At 37.0% G+C, this 24249-nt stretch overlaps 3 protein-coding genes across 3 annotated transcripts; 2 read left to right on the plus strand and 1 right to left on the minus strand.

Annotated features, from left to right (window-relative positions):
- Positions 1-875: 875 nt before the first annotated feature.
- LOC113691996 (uncharacterized) lies at positions 876-4567 on the plus strand. Its single transcript, XM_027210328.2, has 2 exons — positions 876-3661; positions 3804-4567. Exons 1-2 carry the CDS (start codon positions 1036-1038, stop codon positions 4229-4231), a joined length of 3054 nt encoding a protein of 1017 aa, XP_027066129.2. The 5' UTR covers positions 876-1035; the 3' UTR covers positions 4232-4567.
- A 142-nt stretch (positions 4568-4709) lies between these two features.
- On the minus strand, positions 4710-6721 carry LOC140008611 (hexokinase-2-like). The gene is made up of 6 exons (XM_072053435.1): positions 6620-6721; positions 6414-6569; positions 6205-6303; positions 5979-6109; positions 5649-5730; positions 4710-5425 (listed from the first exon to the last, which is right to left on the minus strand). Exons 1-6 carry the CDS (start codon positions 6719-6721, stop codon positions 5081-5083), a joined length of 915 nt encoding a protein of 304 aa, XP_071909536.1. The 3' UTR covers positions 4710-5080.
- A 12-nt stretch (positions 6722-6733) lies between these two features.
- Positions 6734-7690, plus strand: LOC113691997 (probable 3-hydroxyisobutyrate dehydrogenase-like 1, mitochondrial). The gene is given in 1 exon segment (XM_027210329.2): positions 6734-7690. A coding segment is annotated over 1 exon segment (957 nt).
- Positions 7691-24249: the final 16559 nt, after the last annotated feature.

Genomic DNA, 24249 nt, shown 5'->3' on the forward strand with positions numbered 1-24249 from the left:
ATCCTACTTGCGTTCTTCTTGGTTTCTAGACTTGCCAGGATTCCCGACTGCGTTCGGACTTTTATTTATTTATTTATTAAATACATTATCCAATCACCGGTTTATCATATCATTCATTCCTCATCCTCAATTGTTTTTTTGAGAATATCATATCATATAAAGCACTAGGATATTTTTTTTTCCCTTCAAAAAGTCATTCCTAATAATCTCGAAACATGCTCACGTAATATATCTTGCTTTTTTTTTTTTTTTTTTTTTGCCATTTAGATGTTTTAAATGTTATTCCCATCAATCTGAGAGAAGAGTCCCCAAGATCCAAAAAATGGGAAATTCCCATTTAATATTTTATCATAGGAACTACTACAATTCAAAATTTTATTCTCAGCATGTTAATCATCAATAGTTTTTTTTTTTTAGCAAATTAGGTTTGTCGAATGAGTGTCTAATAGATACATAACTCGTGATATCGAAAGGTGTTTTAAGCGTTAATTTTAATCAATATAAAATTGAACAAAGAGTGTCCAAATATAAAATTTTATTGTTTTTTTGGTGGGGGTGAACTAATATTCATGGGAAACACGTTAAGAAAATCCCTTAATATATATATATATATATATATATGAATACGTGATCCATAGCCAATAGCCATATTTTGTTGCGGGGCCTTTGATTAAATGAAATAAATAACCAAATTAGACGAAACTGCTTGGAATCCAAATCTTACCGGCCGCGACAAGGAAAGACTAACAAGACAGGCCCACTTGCAATGCCAACAAGAAATTTTTGACTAATCCCACCCCTAATGGTAATAGTACTCTCTATGGAGGCGGGGGGGTGGGGGGGGGGGGGGGAGCCGTTTGTAGGGGTTTTAAAAATCGGTTTATAGCCGCTGGAATTGATAAGAATTTCCAAGCATTTTCCTCTCAGCGTGCACCATCCATTCCATTCCTGGGAGTTCACACTCTACAGACAGGCCATGAGCATTCAACTTCTCCATTGTAATTTGTAATCCTCCTCCTTCAATCACCCCTGAAAATGTCCGAAACCACCCAATGGTCTTCCCAGCTCACCTTTCTGATTTTCACCATCTTCTTCCTCTCCTTGCCTTTCCTTGGCAACTCACAAACTACCAAAACCAATCCAGAAGAACAGACCATTCTGCTCAAACTCAAACAGCAGTGGCTGAATCCGCCCTCCCTGTCCCACTGGACCTCATCATCAGACCACTGCACCTGGCCAGAGATCAACTGCACAGGTGGATCAGTCACAGAACTCAACGTCTCCAATTTGGCAATCACAGAAACAATCCCATCATTTATCTGTGACCTCAAGAACCTCACAGTTCTCGATCTCAAAAACAATTTCATCCCCGGCTCCTTCCCTACAGTTCTCTACAACTGCTCCAAGCTCGAATACCTTGACCTGTCTCAGAATTTGTTCGTTGGCACTATTCCGGATGATATTGACAGGCTATCCCCAAGCACCCTCCAGTGCCTTATACTTGAAGCCAACAATTTCACTGGCGACATCCCTCCAGCTATTGGGAAGCTAACGGGGCTTAAAAGCCTTTACGCCGGAACAAACCTGTTTAATGGTTCTTTCCCAGCAGAGATTGGCGATTTGCTGAATCTTGAAGAGCTGGCCTTGAGTTTTAATGGATTTGTCCCACAACCCATACCCTCGAGTTTCACTCGGTTAAAAAAGTTGAGATTTTTATGGATGTTTCAGACTAATTTGATTGGAGAGATCCCACAAGACATTGGGAACATGACGGCTTTGGAATCCTTGAACTTGGCAGATAATGATCTCAGTGGAAATATCCCTGGGGGACTGTTTCAGCTGAAAAATCTGAGCATTCTCTCTCTTTACAAGAACAGGCTGGTCGGGTCAATACCATCATCAATTGAGGCCTTGAATCTGGAGCAAATTGACCTGTCTAATAACAGCTTAACGGGGAAAATACCGGATGAGTTTGGCAAATTGACAAACTTAACACTGCTAGCTCTGTTTTTCAATGAATTATCAGGCGAAGTACCTACTAGTTTGGGCATGTTGCCATCACTAGTAGACATTAAATTGTTCTACAATAATCTATCAGGTCAGTTGCCACCAGATTTTGGGAGACACTCGAAGCTCAGTAGCTTTCAGGTTTCAGCCAACAATTTCACTGGAAATTTGCCACAGGATTTGTGCAAGAACGGTGTGCTACTTGGTGTGGTTGCTTTTGGGAACAGTCTTACAGGAGAATTACCACCATCCCTTGGGAACTGTGACAGCATGCAGGTTGTACAGCTTCAAGGTAATCAATTTTCAGGCCAAATTCCGGATGGTTTGTGGACAACAAATTTGACAACTTTGTTGATACAGAATAACTCATTTACTGGCCAGCTACCGGACAAAGTTGCACCAGGTTTGTCAATTCTTGACATCAGTAACAATCAGTTTTCAGGTGAAATTCCAGCTGGAGTGTCATCTTGGAATAATTTAAGGGAGTTTAAGGCAAGCAATAACCTGTTCAGTGGTAAAATTCCTCAAGAGTTGACTTCTCTTCCAGAGTTGGGAACACTTCTGCTTGATGGCAATCGGCTTTCTGGGAGTCTGCCATCAAGCATAATCTCATGGAAGGGGTTAAATGTCTTGAGCTTCAGTAACAACGAGCTTTCTGGCCAAATACCTGCAGCAATTGGCCTTTTACCTGTCCTTAATGCCTTGGACTTGTCAGAAAATGACTTCTCAGGTCAAATTCCAGCTCAAATTGGGCTTCTAAGGTTAAATTCCCTCAACCTCTCTTCCAATCGCCTCTCTGGTAGTATACCTGGTGAATTTGAAAATGCAGCTTTTGACAGAAGTTTCTTGGGTAATGCTGGTCTTTGTTCACGTAATCCATCTTTAGGCCTTAACGCCTGTGCTTCCCAAACCCGGGAGTCAAACAAGCTTTCAGCAAAATTTGTCGCAGCTGTTTCAAGTATAGCCGCATTTGGCTTTTTAGTGGCTTTAGTATACACATTCTTTTTTATCAGAGGTTACAAGAAGAAAAAACAGGGATTGGATTCAACTTGGAAATTAACCTCATTTCAGAAGTTGAATTTCACTGCACCATCCCTTCTATCAAGCTTGACAGAAAGCAATATGATTGGAAGTGGAGGTTCAGGAAATGTCTATCGTGTTCCAATTAATAGTTCAGGTGCATATGTTGCTGTTAAGAAGATTTGCAACAGCAAAAGGTTGGATCACAAAGAATTTCTTGCAGAAGTTGAGATTTTGGGCACTATTCGACACTCCAACATTGTGAAGTTAATGTGTTGCATCTCAACGGATAGTTCGAAGTTACTGGTCTACGAGTATATGGAAAATCGTAGTTTGGATCGTTGGCTTCATTGCAAGAGGAACCGGTCTGCTAACACAGGTTCAATCCACCATATTGTCCTGGAGTGGCCTAAGAGGTTGCAGATTGCAATTGATGCTGCTCGAGGGCTCTGCTATATGCACCATGACTGCTCACCATCTATAATTCACCGAGATTTAAAATCAAGCAACATTTTGCTAGATTCTGAATTCAATGCAAAAATTGCAGATTTTGGTCTGGCTAGGATGTTAGTGAAGGATGGAGAGCCCAACACAATGTCAGTTGTAGCCGGCTCATTCGGATACATTGCTCCTGGTACGTGGTATTGTAATTTGTCAAATGTATTTGATTTTTTTTAATATAATTTTTTTGTCGAAAGGGGGATTATTTGATTATGATCACTTTAAATACTACCAAACTCAACTTAGTTGTTCTGTTTCTTGATTTTGTATTGCAGAGTATGCTCAGACAAGAAGAGTGAATGAGAAGGTTGATGTGTATAGCTTTGGGGTCATCCTTCTGGAACTGGTTACTGGAAGAGAAGGCAATTACGGTGATGAGACTTCATCGCTTGCAGAATGGGCGTGGCGTCACTTTCAAGAAGGGAAACCAATAATTGATGCCTTCGACGAGGACATAATGGAGCCTTGTTACTTAGATGAGATAGCCAACGTGTTCAAACTCGGTATTTTCTGTACCGGATTGGTGCCCTCGAACCGCCCTACAATGAGGGACGTTTTACAAATTTTGCTCCGCTCTGTTCATTCAGTGCCAATGGGAGAAAAGAATGGCAGGAGTGAGTGTGATTTTGCCCCCCTTCTTAACAACTCAAAGCGTGAGAAGTCGTTGATCGACGAAGATGGCGGCTTCGACTCAATGGTCTGATAAAGCTTGAAAATGTAACCATCAGGTGGTTGATCCACAAAGTTGGGAAATCGATGAAGGTTCTGAACCAAGCAACAGAAGCAGGCTAAGGAGATTGGAGCGGGTTCATGGGGGCACGGCTGCATGAGTTAGCTTATACTAGTTGTCTAGAATTAGGAGATACATGGTGTTTTCAAACTGTAATTGGTGTACAAGTAGGGAAAGTAAAGCTTATTATAGCAAGCATTTCCACAGCTCGTATGAAAACGGCTGGCAGTCACTGCAGCTGCTACGAAGCAGCATTCGTTTTTGGTGTCTACAAGTTTCGGATCAATATATGTATAGTCTTTAAATGGATATAGTCTAGCAACACGACTAGGAAAAATGGGTTGACAGATTATGTAGTAATTTATGTATAGATTGCTTAAAACAACCTCAGAAAAACTTGATGAAGCCTAGTACTAAAACTGCTACTCACTTCATGTGGATCTCCATCAAGTCCGTTTAATATGTTGCGCAGGACTTTATTTGATCCAAAGAGTATCATCTACATGTGCACTATACCTAATCTTGAATGCCCAAATGATCTTACAACAAAGCCTTAACTTTAAGACACTACTCTTAAGCCAAAGAGGGAGGGGGGGAATTACTAACAAAAATACGAAGACATTGTCTCAGTTACGGGCCAGAAATCTAGAGGCACACGGGTCCATGGCTCAGTTTGGAGCTCTGCTAGACCATATATTAAACCGGTCCTCGCGACATCTCCTTGATTCGGCTGCTGCAATTGCCCCCAGGGAAAGGATGACAGAAATATAGAGCTCCAACGCAGTAGATCAATTTTTGGCAGCACTACAGCTCATACCAGGATCAGGATTCCTCTACTTCGAGATATTGCGAATGAGAGGCAGCCAGGAGCGCAGCACCAATGCCAGAACCATCATTTGAATGGATAATTGAAACATTTTCGTAAGCATCTCCAAGCAATTCCTGGAGAGTGCTGTCCATACAATTTCTGAACTTTGTGTAGTGCTCGAAAAGTCCGCCATCCAAAGCTACAACTGACTTCTGCTTCTCTCCATCCGTCATAGTATCTCTACCCAATTTTTTGAGAATTCCCAGGATCGCAGCAGCAGAGAGGCGTGCTCCACGGGAGACAACAATATCGCATATCTCCACTATTACTTTCCGTACTTTAAGCGAAGAATTAGGAATCTACCACCAGGAAAGGAGAACAAGTAAAATAAGAAGTCAGTAGTCATTCTGCCAAGTACTACAACACCTTTCAAATGTGCATGATAATGCATGCTAACCCAGTAGACTAGAAATTTATAAATAAAAAAAAAAAAAAAAAGGAAGAGGAATTCACTAGTTGTCAAAGAAATTAAACAAACATTTTAGCAACTTCGTGTTTCTTTTCTGTTGCCTGGTGCCATACCTCTAAAATATCTTTTAGCTTTGCACCAACCACTTTGAGATCACTAGATGTGTCGTGATGTATTGCAGACATCTCAGGGGTCCTGGATATAAAGCAGTCAGTAACTGTGTGTTTCAAGTTTAATGCATTAGAATTAGTTGAACAAAATAGTAAAAGCATATGAATGGAGAAAATCTATAGATTATGTCTCACGACCGCAATGTACAATTACATACTGCCAAAATTGAAAGTTAACATTGTACGCTTTAAAAAAAAAAATGCTTTAAAAAATGTTCACAAACTACCAAAAGGTCCAAAACCTAAGGTTGACATCTTGATCTGATGGCACACCTCAATATGAAAGGAATATTTAGCTTTGGAGGAACAGCATCACCAAACAAGGCAGCTTCTTCAGCCATCCTGCATAGTACTCTATGCACAATTTCCCCTAGATACATCCCAGATATAATCTTCTCAAAAATCTGCAACAGTTAGCTGGTATTAGAAACTAGAAATAAACAAAATAATCCATAATAAACTTATTAAAAACAAAGCAGCTGTAAAGTGCTCTGTTGACCTGTTCCCCAGGGTTTAAACTCTCAGCATCAAGCCCTTGATCATACTCAGTTAGTGGAAGATGTGATGACCGAAAGTTACCCCATTCCATGTTGATAACCTACACAGTTCAATGCCATAAAGAAATTAATTTGGCAGAGAAAATATGAGAAGATAAAACAAGGCTTGATTGAGGTATTAAACTGCTTGAGTAATTTGGAGAATGCCAACCATCTCTCCTGATTTAGGCAGCAGACCATGCCACTTCGGAATTGCATGCGCCCTCTCGACATATGCTGCATTAGTCCCTGTACCCAGGATAACAGCAGCCATAACATCTGGGTGGTTGTATCGACCTCCAGCTAAGGTTCCAACTGCATCGTTGACCTACAGTAGCCAAGCAATATGAGAAATCTGCATGCTAAAAGAGATTTGACCTTCAAAATTAAGCAGTCACCCCACTCTACAGTCACTGCCGTCGCAGCTCCTCCTACGTATTTGCCGCCATCTCCACTCGGACCACCACTATCACCACCCATTTCCACCGCAACATGGCCACAACAGCCTCCGAGCCGACAAGCCCATCCAACACCCGTCTAGGTTGGATTGGAACTGGCGTCATGGGCCTCTCCATGTGCTCCCACCTAATCAACGCCGGCTACAATCTCACCATCTTCACCCGAACCCCCTCCTAGGCCCAACCTCTCCTCTCTCTGGGTGCCCACTGGGCCGACTCCCCCAAAACTGTCGCCTCCCAATCCGACGTCGTCTTCTCCATCGTCGGTTACCCATCCGACATTGGCCACGTTATCCTCCACCCATCCACTGGCCCTCTCTCCGGTTTACGCCCCGGAGGCATCATCGTTGACATGACCACCTCGGATCCCTCACTCGCCGTTGAAATACACTCGGCAGCCACCTCTGCCGGCTGTTCCGCCGTTGACGCCCCAGTATCCGGCGGCGATCGTGGCGCCCGCAACGCCACTCTCTCTATCTTCGCAGGCGGGGACGGACCTATCATCGAAAAACTAAAACCCATTTTCGCCCTCCTCGGAAGAGTTTATTACATGGGTGCTCCAGGAAAGGGGCAATTCACGAAACTAGCAAACCAGATAACCATAGCTTCAACAATGGTGGGGCTTTGTGAAGGTTTAGTATATGCCCACAAGGCAGGTTTGGACCTAGAGTTGTACTTGAGTGCGATATCTACAGGCGCGGCTGGATCCAAGTCGTTGGATTTGTATGGGAGTAGGATTTTGAAAAGGGATTTCGAGGCCGGATTTTTTGTGAATCATTTCGTGAAGGATTTGGGGATATGCTTGAGGGAATGTCAGAATATGAATTTGGCATTGCCGGGTTTGGCACTGGCTCAGCAGCTTTATCTTTCGCTTAAGGCTTATGGTGAGGGGGATTTGGGCACCCAGGCGCTTGTTTTGGCGCTTGAAAGGCTCAACAACGTATCACTCGATTCTGCTGGTGGTGCTGCTGCTTCAGGGAATAAAACATGAAGGTAGGGATTGGTAAAGTTTTGATATTTTGAGGATGGAAATATAAATGTTATTACACTTCTTTTTGTCACATTTTGATTGTGTTGGAAACTTCGATATGGATCATAATTCTGGTAAAAAGCATGATTAATCCGAGTTATTTAACTGCGTGCTTTTCCCAAAGAAGATCGCGATTCCAATGTAGTCTGTTATGTGGGTTGGGTTCAATTACACAACTGGGCCAATTGGGAAGGAGTGTGCTGATCTCTGGCCCAGGATTGCTAGTGCTGCCACTAAATACACTAAATATTTCTTACAGGTAATTAGCCTTTTTATGTCAAAAAAAAAAAAAAAATTGAGGTCTTTGGCGAAGAGCAGAGGGAGGTCTTCCCTTAGAGTCCTCACAGCCAGACCCAGGCTCACAAAGAAATCATCCCTATAGTCATGCTGCTTATTATCGTGAGGAGAAGCAAGAGCAATGGCAACCGTGGCAGTGGCATAGGTGGTGGGGTGGTGGAGGGGTCGGTGGGGCGGAGGTGATTGGTAAACCATTCAAAGACTATAATACCGGTGATATTTGGTCGCGTGTCTCATGAGATGATGTTTCATGTTAATTTTAATTGTTGAATTTGACAGAAGAGTTACGAATATGCTATTTTATTATATCGAGGGTCAAACCTTTACTGTTAATTATTGGAGAGTTAAAATTTTACCTGAAAAAAAGTTGGGGGGCCATTGGGACTCTTTTCCCTTGAAAAAAAGATGAAAATAAGTAAAATTCAAGCTTAAAAAGCTTCCTTTACTAATTTTTTTCTACCGATTTTCAACATTTTAACGATTCAATTTTGTTGAGTAGTATTGCTGTTGTTTGCTCTTCGGGCTCCATCAACCTTCTACTGGTCTACTGCCAGCACTTCTTTTAAAAGCAATAAAGCAGTCTACGGAAGGCTTTCTTGAGAGTGAAAATATATATAGTCGTTGATGTATGGAGGTAAATGTTATCCAATTCCCAGTAAATGTCCATGGTATCAGTGCTTTGTATACATACGTACGTACACATATATATATATATATATATATATATATAAAATATGGATGAGGAGGCAAATGACATGCAATTCCCAAGTAAGTAAATGTTCTGCCGTGTTTGTCACCTACCAAGGGATTATTTTGTGCAGACTTATTGGAAAAATAAAAATAAAAAGGAGGGAGCTTTATAGACTTTTGGAGGCGTGAAAAAGTGGGATTGAGAGGAATGGAGGAACCTTCTTGCACGGCTACTCTCATCTCATGGCCGTCACTGGATATGATTGCTTGCGGATTAGTATTTTGAGCGCATAGGATTGCAAAACAATAATGGGTTGGTTGAATGAATGAATATTCAGCGGAAGAAAATAGAAGCAGTGGTGTGGTGTCAGATCAAAGTCATGTGGGTGGGTTGTTGACCTGTTGTCGTCGGTCTTCGGCAGCACTCTATTACAGTACTGTTTGGGTCTCCAGTCAACAAAGGCGTTCTCTCCCCCGTTCTGGTCAAACCTTTTTTCTTTTGGGTGCTCCTAATTTTATTGCTGGTAATCTGAAATCTGGTTGACAGCAGTTGGTTGTGTCGATATTGCTGGTTTTTTTTTTTTTTAAATTTATTTATTCGTCTCATAGTCGATATTGGTTGTTCTCACAATAGCTCGTGGCTTTTATGCGTCAGAGTTCTCACAATAGATCGGGTTATCGTCTTAGTGAGGATGGACGGGTTGTTTCAGTGTTGGCCCACTCATTCCCGTTGTTGAGTTGACTGACTTTCCAAGTCAACCACAACACACGTGTCATTGATGGTGGGCAAACCTACTTTGTCTTTGTGGCTGGACTCTGGAGAGTTCCATTCCACTTGCGTTCTTTTTGGTTTCTAGATTTGCTTGCTTGCTAGGATTCCTGACTCCGGACTTTTATTTATTTATTAATGCATTACCAATCACCATTTTATCTTTCTCGTCCTCAATTGCTTTTTGGGAGAACATCATATCATACAAAGCATTAGGATATTTTTTTTCCCTTCAAAAGGTCACTCCTAATAATCTCAAAACATGCTCACGTAATATATTTTGCTTTCTTTTTTTTTTTTTGCCATTTAGATATTTTAAATGTTATTCCCATCAATCTGAGAGAAATATCAATGGAGAGTCCTCAAGATCCCAAAAAATGAGAAATTCCCATTTAATATTTTATCAGAGGAACTAATACAATTCAAAATTTTGTTCTCAACATGTTAATCATCAATAATTTTTTTTTAGCAAATTAGGTTCGTCGAACGAGGGTCTAATAGATAGATAACTCATGGTATCGAGAGGCGTTTTAAGCGTAAATTTTAATCAATATAAAATTTAACAAAGACTGTCTAAAAATACGAATTTTAAATTTGTGCATCGATTGTATGTTTTGATTGTTTTTTTGGTGGGGGTAAACTAATATTCATGGGAAACACGTTAAGAAAATCCCTTAAAATATACATATATATATATATATATATCTTTATACTATATAAGATAGAGTTTTGGTCAAAGAGGGGTTAAATTTCAACTAGGGATAGACAACAAATTCGATCCGATCCGAAACCCGACTAATCCGATCCGATTTTTCTTAGCGGGGCAGATGCGGGTCGGGGACCAGCAAAAATGGAAACGGATACGGATCAGCAAAATAAAAATCTGATGGTACCCGACCCGCATGGTATATTATATAAATATTAAAAAAATAAGAGTTCATTATATAATTTTATAATTTTTAATCCTAAATGTAAGTACCTTTATTCCAAAGATGTAAGAAAGTTGGAAAAAAAATTTCAAAATTATTTTTGTTATACTTTTTTTTCAAAAATTATTAGCTCTGTTCAATTCTTTTCCGGACTTGATTCCACAATTGACTCATTTTGGATGCAATTTTGTACCATAATATCCTTAAGGAAGTTGAAAAAGTTGTCATATACTTATTATCCTTATGTTTGTTATGTTGTAAAAAGATAAAATGTGTGAAAATGGTGATGTACTCAAAATTATCATAAAACTTCGTTTTATTCTTGTGTTTGTTATACTTGAAAAAGTTGAAAAAGTTGTCATATACTTATTATCCTTGTATTTGTTATGTTGTAGAAGGATGAAATGCGTGAAAATAATGATGTACTCAAAATTATTATAAAATTTTGTTTTATCTATTATATATTATAATTCTAATATGTACTAAATTTATGAAATCGGTTTGATTATTGGATGAAATGTGTGAGAATGGTGATGCATAGATTTTGATTATAATATCTTTACCAATGTTAATTGGAAAGCATACTTTTTTTTATTGAAAAATATGTTGATATTAAGTGAAAAATATTTTTTATTGAAAAATCAATTTTTTTTTATGGGCGGGTACCCTATTACCCGTCCCTTTTTTTCAGGTACCCGAATAACGGGTACTCGAAAATATTAGGAACGGGTTAGGGTCGCAAAATGGTTGATCCGATATTTTAGGATCGGGTCAACCAAATTTTATTAGGGGCGGATACTCGATCCATGCCCACCCCTAATTTCAACTGCATGGGTAGGAATTTTTTGGGAATGTTAAAAATTATGAAGTGTTTTACAAGTTGAAGGTACGAGTGAGGAAAGCGTGTGGTTGGATATATTAACCGAAACGGCCTCCTTTATGGATATTTAAAACTTTAAATGTGATTGTGTATCTGGGTATTTATGGTATGTACAATAAATCTGGAGCCGTTTGTTACTTTTGGTACAACTCAAATAAGCCCGTGGGTTCGTGTCATTACTGAAATGGCCTTTAGACAGCATACATGTAGCTTTTGAGCCGCAGATAACCGTTTGAGACTATTGCTTCGTCTGAAATGAGCTTGTGTCTGAAACCTTGCTCACCTATCACCGTTGTTAAAGCTCAGTTATGAACTCCACTATTTATGCTTGAATTTAACGGCCATAAACATGGGTTAATTAATGACTCCATGTCTGGCCTTTGGGATTAGGTCAGTTTCCCCTCTTTCATCTTCGAGGATTGGGGTTTTCCTTGCAACGAAATGCCTCTTCCTTTGTCCTTTCATCCGAACTCATGTCTGAAAGCCCATTTCTTTAACATTATAACCACAATTAAATAACCAAACATTTGTATGTTAATCCCCAAACGGCTGAGCATTGATTATGCTTGTTTCAATGCCTCCTCTTTCGCCTTCTTCAGTTTCACTCTTTTCATATTCTGGGATTTGGCCTATTTTTTATGCCTTTCTACTAAGTACTTTAGAATGTTCTTTAGCCGTAGCTACTCCATGTGGTTCAGTTTGAGGTAGGATTTGTCCCTCAATTTTGTCGTTCATGTGAGTGGTTTGGGCCGTGTGTGGCGTCGATGTGTGCTTAATTTCTACAAGGAAAGCAAACTCTTCTCTGAACTGCTAAAATTGTCCAGATTTTTGCAAGTAAGTACATACTCCATCTCATCTGGTATTGCAATTGATAGTTGATCTTTTTGATCTTAAACGGCCTAGGCTGTCTTAGTTTTCCCTCCCTTCTGAAGAAGACTGCAAATATCTGTAAAATTTTGGCAGCTTTGCCATTTGAATCGTGGATCGTCTAATGCATACGTGATATCTGTAACAGCCCCACCTTCCCCTAAGGCGAACCAAAGGGGTTGACGGACTGCCTGCCCAACTCTCGCTAGGACTACGGATTAGTTTACGTCAATCTAATACGTTCCGGAACTTACCAATGCGTGCAACCAAGTCAAAATCACAAAATAAAAAAATGAAAAAAAAAATTGAAGCCGATGATGAACAGTACCGGCCACGTCAGAATCCGGATACTAGGCCGGGAGTAGCCAAACTTTTCCAAATTTCCTTCACAATCCGGCCGGCAATTCGACCAGTTTCTGGCAGGATTCCTGGCCGATTTTGGCCTTGTTCACCCCCGCCAAAATTTTTCTTTTGCCGTTTGAAATATGAGTTGATCTGAAATCCGAAATCCAACCAAATACCAACCAAACATGTATACATTGAAATGTAACATTTACAAGCTAAAACGGCATATCAAAACGATTCATCATGGATATACATGTTCGGTTTGCCAATCAAAAGAAAATGAACCCAATACACATTAGGGTTTCAGTCAAAGAGCTATTCAAAAGACATTTACATGAGCTCAACTTGACAACCAACAAGTGTAACCTTTCCAAAAGTGGTCATTTTCCTGTAAGGAAAATAAATGGAACGGAATGAGTTTAAACCCAGTGAGTTACTACCACATAAGCAACAAAGATCACATAAGCATAATCTTTCATTTCAAGTACACAATTAAGAAGTAAAACAAGTCGGTAAAAGGATACGGACGGCTCTCAAGAGCCCATTTCCACGCTTACATTTTTGATCCAATCTCATTTACCCTCCGTCAATGTTTAAGAATACCCGACTGTAGACCTCACTTCACTCAATTCCTTCCACCCAACATACCCCAACCGGACCCGCACTCCAATCAGTAGCTTTTGGTAATACTCGAGTATACTGGAACCAAGAGTCTCATTACTACAAGATTCCCCAATACAGTCCCCGTGGCATGTCAATTTTCATGATCAAACCCTCGCCGGCTCGATTCAATTGACTACCTACGGGGTTGAACTCAGTAATACAGTAAGGCCGTTGGATATTCGTCCAAACGACACCAAATCAGTTTTCCATGAATAGAATTCAATATCTCATATAGCAAGTGCAGTATTTCAGTAAAACGGTAAACAGTCATGAATGGAATCGCAAGAGGGTGAGGGCGGTCAAGTACACCCTCACCTCAATCACTTCCAATAGCCAAATAAGCCTTCAAGGCATCAAATTCACATATAGCAAAGCCACATTGTAACATTTAAGTGAGTAGTATACTCACCACTCAAGTAGGTGATGTTTCATGCACCGTCGTTAAACGAACGTCGTGCACCACCGTCACTTCCTAGAACATGCAAACAAGTGCAATGAGACTCGATAACGAGTCATAAAGCAATGCCAATCACAACCCCAATAGGGTTTTATAAACATATATAAGCATCATAGGTAACCAGAATTTCAAAAAAATGGCATTAGCTTTGGCCCTGAATAAAACAGTTTTGTCCTTATTTTGCGGTAATGGCACCAATTTCACTAAGATTATCGGATGAGGGTGTAAGACCCACCGTTTCGAAGCTAAGAATCAGGGCTACAACAATGTAGAAGGTCACTCAGTCCAATTCCTATCACAACCAGGTCAAATATGCAAGACACTAAACCAGAACCACAAAAACAGGTTTACAAACTTCATCCTGCTGTAATCAGTACAACTCAGTCTGTACAGGTCCAAATTCGGAAATTCCAAAGACATATGGTAGCTAAGACATCAAGCTACATTTCATCAGAAGACCTCAACAACCAAATCCAAAGCAATTCCAGTCATAACAGCCAATTACAGGCGCAGTTCTGCCATCTTGATGAACCCAGAACAGCAATAGTAATTTCGACATTTCTCACTCTACACTACTCCAAATGACTTGAAATTTTACAGGCACCTCAAACACATCAATACCTACAACTTTCATGTTTTAAGCAAAGGCCAATTCGGCCTCTAACCATATGATACAAAACCGGACAGAAAATGGGGTTATGGAACCCTAACTTTTCACATTTCCTCCCAAATCCAAAATTGGTTGCAATTACCAATCATTTACACCTACTAGAGTCATTAAACATCATTTTCAACCATCATGGACAGCCACAACATCATGATCAAATTAAATCAGAAAAATCACCATTAAATTGAAAACTTCATCATTTCATCCAAAAGCAAGAAATAAATCACAAATGTCATCACTTTAGCTTCCATTAAGCACAACTCAAGTTTCATTAAGTGTAGGAGGAAGTTCAAACACCACTTACCTAGAACACAAGAGAGGGAGAGTTGTAGGACACCTTAACTTCCTTGAACACTTCCACAAAATCACTTACTAGCACCAAATAGAGGGATTTTATGGAGTAGAAACAAATTTAAGCAATTGGTTTGGATGATTTGCACTAGATGGTAGCTAAAATTTTGAAGAGTTCTCTTCCTTCCTTTGCTCAAGAGTGCCGACCAAGAGGGAGAAGAAAAGAGTGAATTTTGGTGATTTTTTTTGAAATATTTAATCACTTGGTAAGACAAGTCAAAAAGTGAATAGTTGTCAACAAAGACAACCAATGGCCATGTGACACTTGTCACTCCATAAATGCAAGTCTATCCTTCTTTTTCCCTCTCACATCAATCACTTCACCTCCTCTACTTATCTCTTAACACCCGATAAATTTCAAGCAGTATCCGAAACTCAACCTAATTGGTCGAATTTTTTCGAACTTTTCGCACTAGTGGGTCCCACGTCCATTATATATTCTTAATTTTTCAAAAACTATCCAATACTAGAAAAATCATCTAAAAACTATATCTGCTCATTAAAAATATCTAGAAAATTTTCCTACTAAAGAAAATGCAGAAAACAAACCATTAAATAAATAAAACTCTAGAAAATGAGAAAAGTACAGGTTCTCACAATATCCATGTGCCCTTGCCCTCTCTTAATTTTTATTTTATTTTTTTTGTTTCTTACATCACCAAAACCTTCAATATTACGCATTAACCTCTCGAGTTACTTCTGCTTGACAGGTTTACATAAAATTTAGTGCCTTATTTCGAGTGTCGAGAAATCCATATCCATATGATGATTTATGCCAAGTTCTATCACAAGTAGTTTCTAGCTTTGGTGCAAACCAAGTCATGTGGGGAAGGTAACATGTCTTATAATTCAAATTCTGAACCTAAAGGAAAACACAATGGACAATGTTTGTCGATTTGAATATACCAGAAGTACCCATTTCATTGTGAAGCCAACTTGAGAAGTTCAATCTTGAGCCTTGCTGCAGTGACTTTCCTTACATTGTCGCTGAGTGTGGTTGCAAAGAAGCAAAAGAAACTGCCTTTCGGCTTGCTCAACAAGTGTCCTTGTCATCTTCAGAAATTGAATCAATCATGGGGAATACGATTCAGCGCGTATTCAAATCCCAGTGGTTTCGTTGGACAATTGAGTTCATCCTGGAATTCAAATGAGTAGCTACATACTCGTGTATATTTGAGTCAATCTTGTATATGTGTATATGTGCGCGTGCGTCTAATCTCCTAAGATTGCGTAGAGTCTTGTCCCCAAGGATACAGCACGAGATTTCTGAGCTGAACAGATTGTGATGAACTATGAGGTGATCTCAAACTGATGATTCAGGACATGCTAATCACAAAACCTCTGTGTTTTGTCATTGTTTTATGTAATAATTCAATAGAGGCTTTGGAAGCGTATTGAAAAAAGTTCAGCCTGTAAACTTCCATTGGCAAGCTTTTGTACAAGATTTATCTCTCATTAAAAGTGTTTACTATGCTAACTATCGTGCTAATGGATTCTGATTTTTATGCCTCCATTAAATTCAATACTACTACTAAGCAGCAAAAAGATGAAAATACATTTGAATTCAATACTAAGCAACCAAAAAATGTGAAGTCAGAGAAATTAAAGAATTTACTGTTGCAAAGAAAAAAAAGTTATAGATAAAAAAGAATGCATCCGCCCTTCTTTTTGTTGCCACAAAAGCCCCGCAACCGACATCTGGAGGAGCTGGATGTTTAGTTGCTGCTCTGGAGCATCTCTGTCACCTAAGGATATGATTATGCGGCGTGTCGAAATCGCATATTTTTTCTTTCATTTAGTTTGAAAAACGATATAATTTTTGTACCCAAAAAAGATGTCGAATAAGCCACAAGTAACCTGAAATTTTCAACGAAGATGCTGCTTTTTGAAGCATAAACAAAGATATCAAGACTATATTGAGGGATGAAAAATGAGCTTAATTTCTTCATTCATCAACACCCTATTTATAGTGTTTACAAAGAAACAAACTAAAATAATTTCAGCTAACAATTCTCTAGAAAATCTCAACAAAAATTACTTGATAACATGATCTTCAACCTAGCAAATTTTAGCTAAAATATTTGTTATCAAACCAATATGATTTTGGTTAACAAATATCCTAACAATAAGCTTATTCTTCTACCAACTGAATAATTCTGATATCAAACTTAATTTGATAAAATTTGTAGGAAAAGTTGGCATATTTCAACACTCCTTCTTACCACTTTTACTGCAGATCCCCAACTGTCTTATTAGGTATTTAAACCTTGTTTTGGACAAAGCCTTTGTAAAAATATCTGCAATCTGATAATCAGTCTTGCAATGAACTAGAACAATTTCTTCATTCTTTTGAATTTTTCGAAGAAAATAATATTTAATTTTGAAGTGCTTAATCTTCCCATGAAACACTAGATTGTTGGAAATAGCTGTAGCAGCTTCATTATCAACAAAAATTTGAGTAGCTTCTTGTTGAACTTGATTTAGATCAACTAACAATTTCCTAATCCATAAGGCTTGATTAACAGCGGCTGTAGCAGCAACATATTCTGCCTCAGCGGTAGATTGAGCTACCACATCTTGCTTCTTAGAATTTCATGAAAAACATCCAGAACCCAGGTTGAATAAGGATCCAGAAGTGCTCCTCATATCATCATTTGAACCAGCCCAGTCACTATCTGAATAACCTAGTAACTTTAATTTTTTTGATTTTTTGAAACAAACTCCAAAGTCAACAGTGTCTTTGACATACCCAATACTCTTTTTGCAACTTTGAAGTGCAACTAACTTTTACAATGCATAAATCTAGACAGTAAACTCACAGCATATATAATATCAGGCCTTGTTGCTGTAAGATACATCGAACAACCTACAAGATTTCTGTATAGGCTTTCATCAACTTTGGCAGCTCCATTATCTTTACTAAGCTTCTCATTCTCCATCAATGGAGTGCTAATTGATTTGCAACTTTTCATATTAAACTTTTTCAATACATCTCTTGCATATTTGTGCTGACTTATGAATATTTCTTATTGAGATTGAATAACCTCCTTGCCAAGAAAATATGACATCTTTCCCAAGTCTGTCATTTCAAAGACTTGCTTCATCTGCTCCTTAAACTGATTTACCAAACTTGGCTTACTTCCTGTGACAAGCAAATCATCAACGTATAGTGAAATAACAATTATATCATCATAAATAATTTTTACATAAAGAGTTGATTCACTCAAATTCTTCTTAAATCCAATCTTCAGAAAATGATTATCAATCCTACTGTACCAGGCTCTTGCTGCCTGTTTCAGGTCATATAGCGCCTTGTGAAATAGGTACATCTTGTCTTTTTTTACCTTTCACTGCAAATCCTTGAGGTTGCTCCACAAATATCTCCTCCTCCAAATAGTCATTCAGTAATGTTGACTTGATATCAAGTTGATAAACTCTCCAGTCTTTTTGAGCTGCAAGTGCTATGATTAACCTGATGGTATCAAGTCTTACTACTAGTGCAAATGTATCCGAAAAGTCCACTCCAAATTATTGAGCATATCCCTTGACGACCAACCTTGCCTTGTGCTTGTTGATAGAACCATGAGCATTTAATTTGGTTCTAAAAACCCATATTACACCAATGGGTTTCTTGTGAATTGGTCTGTCCACAAGGCCCAAGTCTGGTTCTTTTCAATCATTCTCAACTCCTCCTTCACTGTCTCGATCCACTTCAAGTCTTTGGCAGTTTCTTCATAATCTGCAAGTTCAAAAGCTACAACATTACATTTGTTATAAATGTCAGAGAGTAATTTGGTACCTTTAACTGGAATATGATCTATTGACCCATTAATATTCTCCTCCTGCAATTATTTAGATTTTGATCCCTTGAAATGTTCAACTTTGGATTTGTTCCAGTCCCGTGTTGCATATTCATCAAAATGGATGTCTCTATTGACTATCATTTTTGCAGTCAAAGGTTGATAAACTTTATAACCTTTGGTACTGCTGCAATAGCCAATTAGAATCCCAACTTATGCCTTTTCATCAAGCTTGCCTCTTTTTACATCAGGAATATGTGTGTAGTAAATAGAGTCGAACACCTTCAAGTTTTGTACTGAAGGTTTATATCCAAACCAATTTCAAACGAGATTCTACCATTCAATAATTTTGTAGACAACCTGTTTAAAAGATACACTGCAGTGTTGACAGCTTCTGTCCAAAACTTCTTTGACAATTTTTTCTCAAACAACAAACACCTGGCCATCCCCATGATTGTCCTGTTCTTTTTCTCACTTACTCCATTTTGTTGTGGAGTATAAGTGACAGTTAACTGATGTTCAATTCCTGCATCTTCTCAAAACTTGTTGAACTGATTAGAAGTATATTCTGTTCCATTATCTGACCGAAGCACTTTAATCGTCTTGTCACTTTGATTTTCAATCCAACTTTTAAACTTCAAAAAAATAGCAGTAGCCTCTGATTTTTGTTTCATGAAATAGACCCAACAATATCTACTGAAGTCATCAATGAAAACTATGAAATACCTGCTGCCATTTAATGAAGAAGTTCTCATTGGACCATATACATCTGTGTGAACAAGTTGAAACCTTTCTGAAGCTGTCCAAGATTTGTTATGACGAAATGGCAATCTGCTTTGCTTTTTCAACTGACAAACTTCACAAACTCCACCTTTATCTTCTATAAAAGGTAAGTCCTGCACAAGACTATTCTTATGCATGTAGTTAAGTGCAAAATAGTAATAATGGCCCAATCGTTTATGCCATAATTTAGATTGATCCACTAAACTTGAGTATGCACTTGAACCTGTTTTCAACCAATTTAGAGAAAAACTTTTTTCATTCATTTTTATTGAAAAAAGTTCAACTCCATTTTGATCATAAATGATGCAGCTCCTATTTTTGAAAACAACAGAATAATTTTTCTCAAGCAACTGTCCAACACTCAACAGGTTTTGATTAATTTCAGGTACATATAAAATATCAGAAATTATTTTAGTACCTGAACCATGATCAATAATCACATTACCTTTGCCTTTCACCCCAATACAATCTCCATTTCCAATTTTAACTTTGAAAATATATGATTTGTCCAATTTCTTGAATATGGACTCATCATATGCTATGTGATGAGTACATCCACTATCAATTAGCCAAGCTTCACTAGAGGTCTTACTTGCAAAGCAAGTGGCCACAAATAATTGCTCCTCCTTCCGTTGGTCAGCTACTTGAGTATGTTGGTCTCTTCTATTATTTTTTCATATCTTTTCGACGTGTCTCTTCTGATTGCAAGGCCTACATTGGACGTCAGGTCTCCACCAGCAATATTGTTGCAGATGTGAAGTCTTTTTGCAATGTGGACATTAAGGAAATTTTCCTCTTCTTCCTTCATCTTTGCTAGACTCACCTTTCTTCTTGCTCTTTTTGTTCCACTGCTGTTTCTTTCCTTTGCCACCTTGTTGATTTTGAATTCTGTCTTTCACCTGAAAAGCACCTTCTACAACTTCCTCATTTCGGATAGCTCCTCTCTGCTCTTGTGCTTGTAAGACATTGATTAGTTCTGGCAAAGTGATTTGAGACAAATCCCTTGAATATTCAAGGGAGGAAATCTTGGTCTCAAACCTTTCAAGTAATCTCACCAAGACTTTCTCTATGACTCTGCTATCTGGTAATTGTTCTCCAATCAATCTGATTTTATTCACAACATCTAAGAGTTTGTCAAAGTACTCGTTGATGTTTTCTGTGTCTTTCATCCTGAAGAGTTCAAACTCTCTCCTAAGGTTTAAAACTTGCATCTGTATTGTTCTGTCATTACCTTGAAAAGTCACTTTGAGAGTATCTCAAACTTCCTTTGCAGTTTTACAAGTCATAATTTTTGTGAATACTGCATCAGAAACTGCTGAATGGATGCACGTCGTGGCTTTTGATCTCCTTTTGACTGCATTTCTATGGGTTCTCATTTCTGCAATAGTTGAATTTTTCGACAATTTAGGAATAAGATCTGTCTCTACCACATCCCAAAGATCATTAGCATCCAAATAGGACTTCATTTTAACAGCCCAGATTTGGTAGTTTCATCAGTAAAATTTGGAGGATTGGACAAAAAGTTGTTTCCTAGCATTTTGATGTTGAAGGCTTAAGTGTATAATTTTATAGTGAAAAGGGGCTTCTCACCAGGTTCACTCATTCTCAAAGAAACAGACCCTTAAGATTTAGACTCTTGATACAATTTTATTGGTTTTTGAAGCATAAACAAAGATATCAAAACTATATTGAGAGATGAAAAAGGAGTTTAATTTCTTCATTCATCAGCACCCTATTTATAGTGTTTACAAAAAAATAAACTAAAATAATTTCAGTTAACAATTCTCTAGAAAATCTCAACAAAAACTACTTGTTAACATGATCTTCTACCTAACAAATCTTAACTAAAATATTTGTTATCAAACCATTATGATTTTGGTTAACAAATATCCTAACAATAAGACTTATTCTTCTACCAACTGAATGATTCTGATATCAAGTTTAATCTGATAAAATCTATAGAAAAAATTGACATATTTCAACAAAAGACCACATTAATGCTAAAGAAGTAGAAATGCATAAGGATACAAAATATATGGATAAGTTTCCTATAGGAAGTAGTATCCTTTTGAGGGGAGTATTTGTCTTCAAATATTTTATCATCTTTGATAAGTTTTAGAAGAGAATTTTGGATACTTTTCAATTACATTTCAAACATTTTTAAATTTTCAAACTATTCTTATCTTTACGATCGAAATTCAAACATAACATTTGATCACAACTAATTCTTATATAGCATAAGGACAATGATATTTTATTGCACATTGTTTTATTGATTTACTATGTAACTCATGATTTTTATGTTAAAATCACATGATAAAAGTATCATACTTCAGTTCCTATAGTACAAAATATTAAACAATAATTATTAATTATCTTTAATCACAAGCATCAAATTTCGCGCGTCGCGCGAGCTCTGCCTTCCTAGGACATCTATATCTATATGTATTATATAAGTGATTTTTAGCAGAGACCTTCTCAATGACTTCCAAACTTCTCATTATTTTTTATAGATTTTTGTATTTATTTTAATACATAAAAAGTAGTGGGTTATAACTAACTATATCACCAATCAAATTTAAAATTTAAAACATTCTCACTATCTACTTCATAAACGGTTTACAGTTTATTATTTATATTTTAAATCATTTTTACTCATTAATTAAAGACAAATGTTCATTCGTATGCTATTTTAATACAATGTTACATTTTTATAATTAAGAAATATTTGTTACCATACTGACCCTATAACCACCTCCACAAATGAGCATTGCAAATTACAATCACGATTCAAAAAAATCACAAATGTGCAACTAAATGTAAAGTTGAAGGGGTAAAGTGCAGTTAAATGTAAAGTTAAGGGGTTTACTATATTTAATCCTAAAAAAAATTTCAAAAATATAACAAGTAGTGGGTTATAGATTATTGTATTTATTTTAATATATAAAAAGTAGTGGGTTATAACCAACCCTATCACCAGTCAAATTTAAAATTTAAAACTTTTTCCTAATCTACTTCATAAATCGTTTATAATTTGTTATTTATACTTTAAATCTTTTTTACTCCTTAATTAAAGATAAATGTTCATTCACATGCTATTTTAATACAATTTTAATTCGCAAGCATGCAACATGATCAAGAAACAGCAGAACCAATTAGGATTAGATTTTGATCAAAACAAAATTAGACCTAGATGGCACTGGCACGTTGCGATTCCAATTAAAACTATTTAGTGTTTTTTTTTTTTTGGCAAGGAGTTAGGACACTGTAAAGATTATTTAGACAAAGTTTGCCTCATCGGTGATTTGAGTATCAAGTTATTTAATATACTACAAACCCTATAATATCAGTCTGCTACACAAAAATAATATTTTACAAACATGTGGTATTTGTGTACGAAATTTCAGAGGTAAATCAAATGCTTTTATTTATACTCTATATAATTTGAATAGTTTTTTAGCGAATATAACCATACTATGTAGGACCATCACTTTGTACAATTGGAGCTAACAAATTGTATAACAATTTAGATTTTGCTCGATACCTTCACAGTTGGTGAGTTCCATCACTAACACTAAATCAAACTTTTAATGTTGTTTTATACTCTTATCAACATGTATTTTAAAAAATTATAGGTGTGAAAATGATACATGTGCTCGAAAGTTAATTATGTAGTTAAGTTCAAACAATTTTACAACATCACAAGTATTGTTGATATCAAATTCAAAGAGAATATGGATATCCGAATATACAATCATGCGTACGGTAAACTTATTCTATTTAATTTAATTACTGCATAAATTTTTTAAATTTATAATCATAACCTATACCTTCTTTCATTCTTACTAGATTAAATATTTTCGAATACTTGCTTACATTCAGAGCATTAACATAGAAAACATATTCTATAAGTTATGCAAAAATTGTGAATAATTATGTGAAAATCGTTTTTCAAAAATAGTGTGTATGCATTGTAGTGACGTGGCCAACACTGTTGTTGGGTAATTAATTTCATGTACTTTTAATTTCAACAAATTTTTTTGTGTTGTATATAACATTTTATTTATCAAACAGGTACAATGTTAACATACAAATCAAAGATTCCAGTCGTAACATGCATCTTAATCTACAAGACAGACATGTACGATTCATATTTGATTGTAATGCTTCTTATTTCAGAGAATTACAAAGGAAGGTATAATTTCTTGATATATATTTATTTTTTATAATGCTATTTATAAACTATGTAAAAAAAACACTAATTTTGAATTTCACACGTACTTAATTCTCAGGAAAATGGTGATAGGTTCTTCAACCAACGAATCAATTCATGCAAAGATCGTGCATTTTTATTTTAGTACGCATTCCACAAAATTCAACAGAATTAATTAAATCATCAATTTTGGCTTTCATACTAAAAGTTGATTGGTGTGAAGAGTGTTCGCACCTTCATGCAAGATTATCAAATCGAATGCATAATATTTGTAAGTATTTTATTTTAACAACATTTAATTATATTCATTTTTATTCATATATCATTCATTTTCTAATATAAATTTCTATTATTTTTTCAGGATCTATCTTTCAAAAAAAAGTAATTTTTGAATAATATACACATTCTATCATATTTCAAACAATTGTTAGATAGATATTATATTTTATTTATGTTGGTACAATTTTTTAATCTTTTTTAATTCACCCTTTTATTTTTATTTTTTCAATAATGTCAGTATCATACGTAGCACGAATATTCACACTCTTACATATGAATACCTGATCCATAGCCAATAGCCATATTTTGTTGCGAAGCCTTTGATTAAATGAAATAAAACCGGCCGCGACAAGGGAAGACTAACAAGGCAGGCCCACTAGGAATGCCAACAGCAAATTTTTTATTAATCCCACCACTCACATAGTAGTCTCTATGCAGTGGGGACCCCCTCCCCCCCCCCCCCCCCCCCGCCGGCGGGGGATGCGAGTTAGAAGGGGTTTTAAAACTGGTTTTATAGCCGCTGGAATTGA

Source organism: Coffea arabica, chromosome 6c (genome assembly GCF_036785885.1).
Source record: "Coffea arabica cultivar ET-39 chromosome 6c, Coffea Arabica ET-39 HiFi, whole genome shotgun sequence".
Classification (NCBI taxonomy): Eukaryota; Viridiplantae; Streptophyta; class Magnoliopsida; order Gentianales; family Rubiaceae; genus Coffea; species Coffea arabica.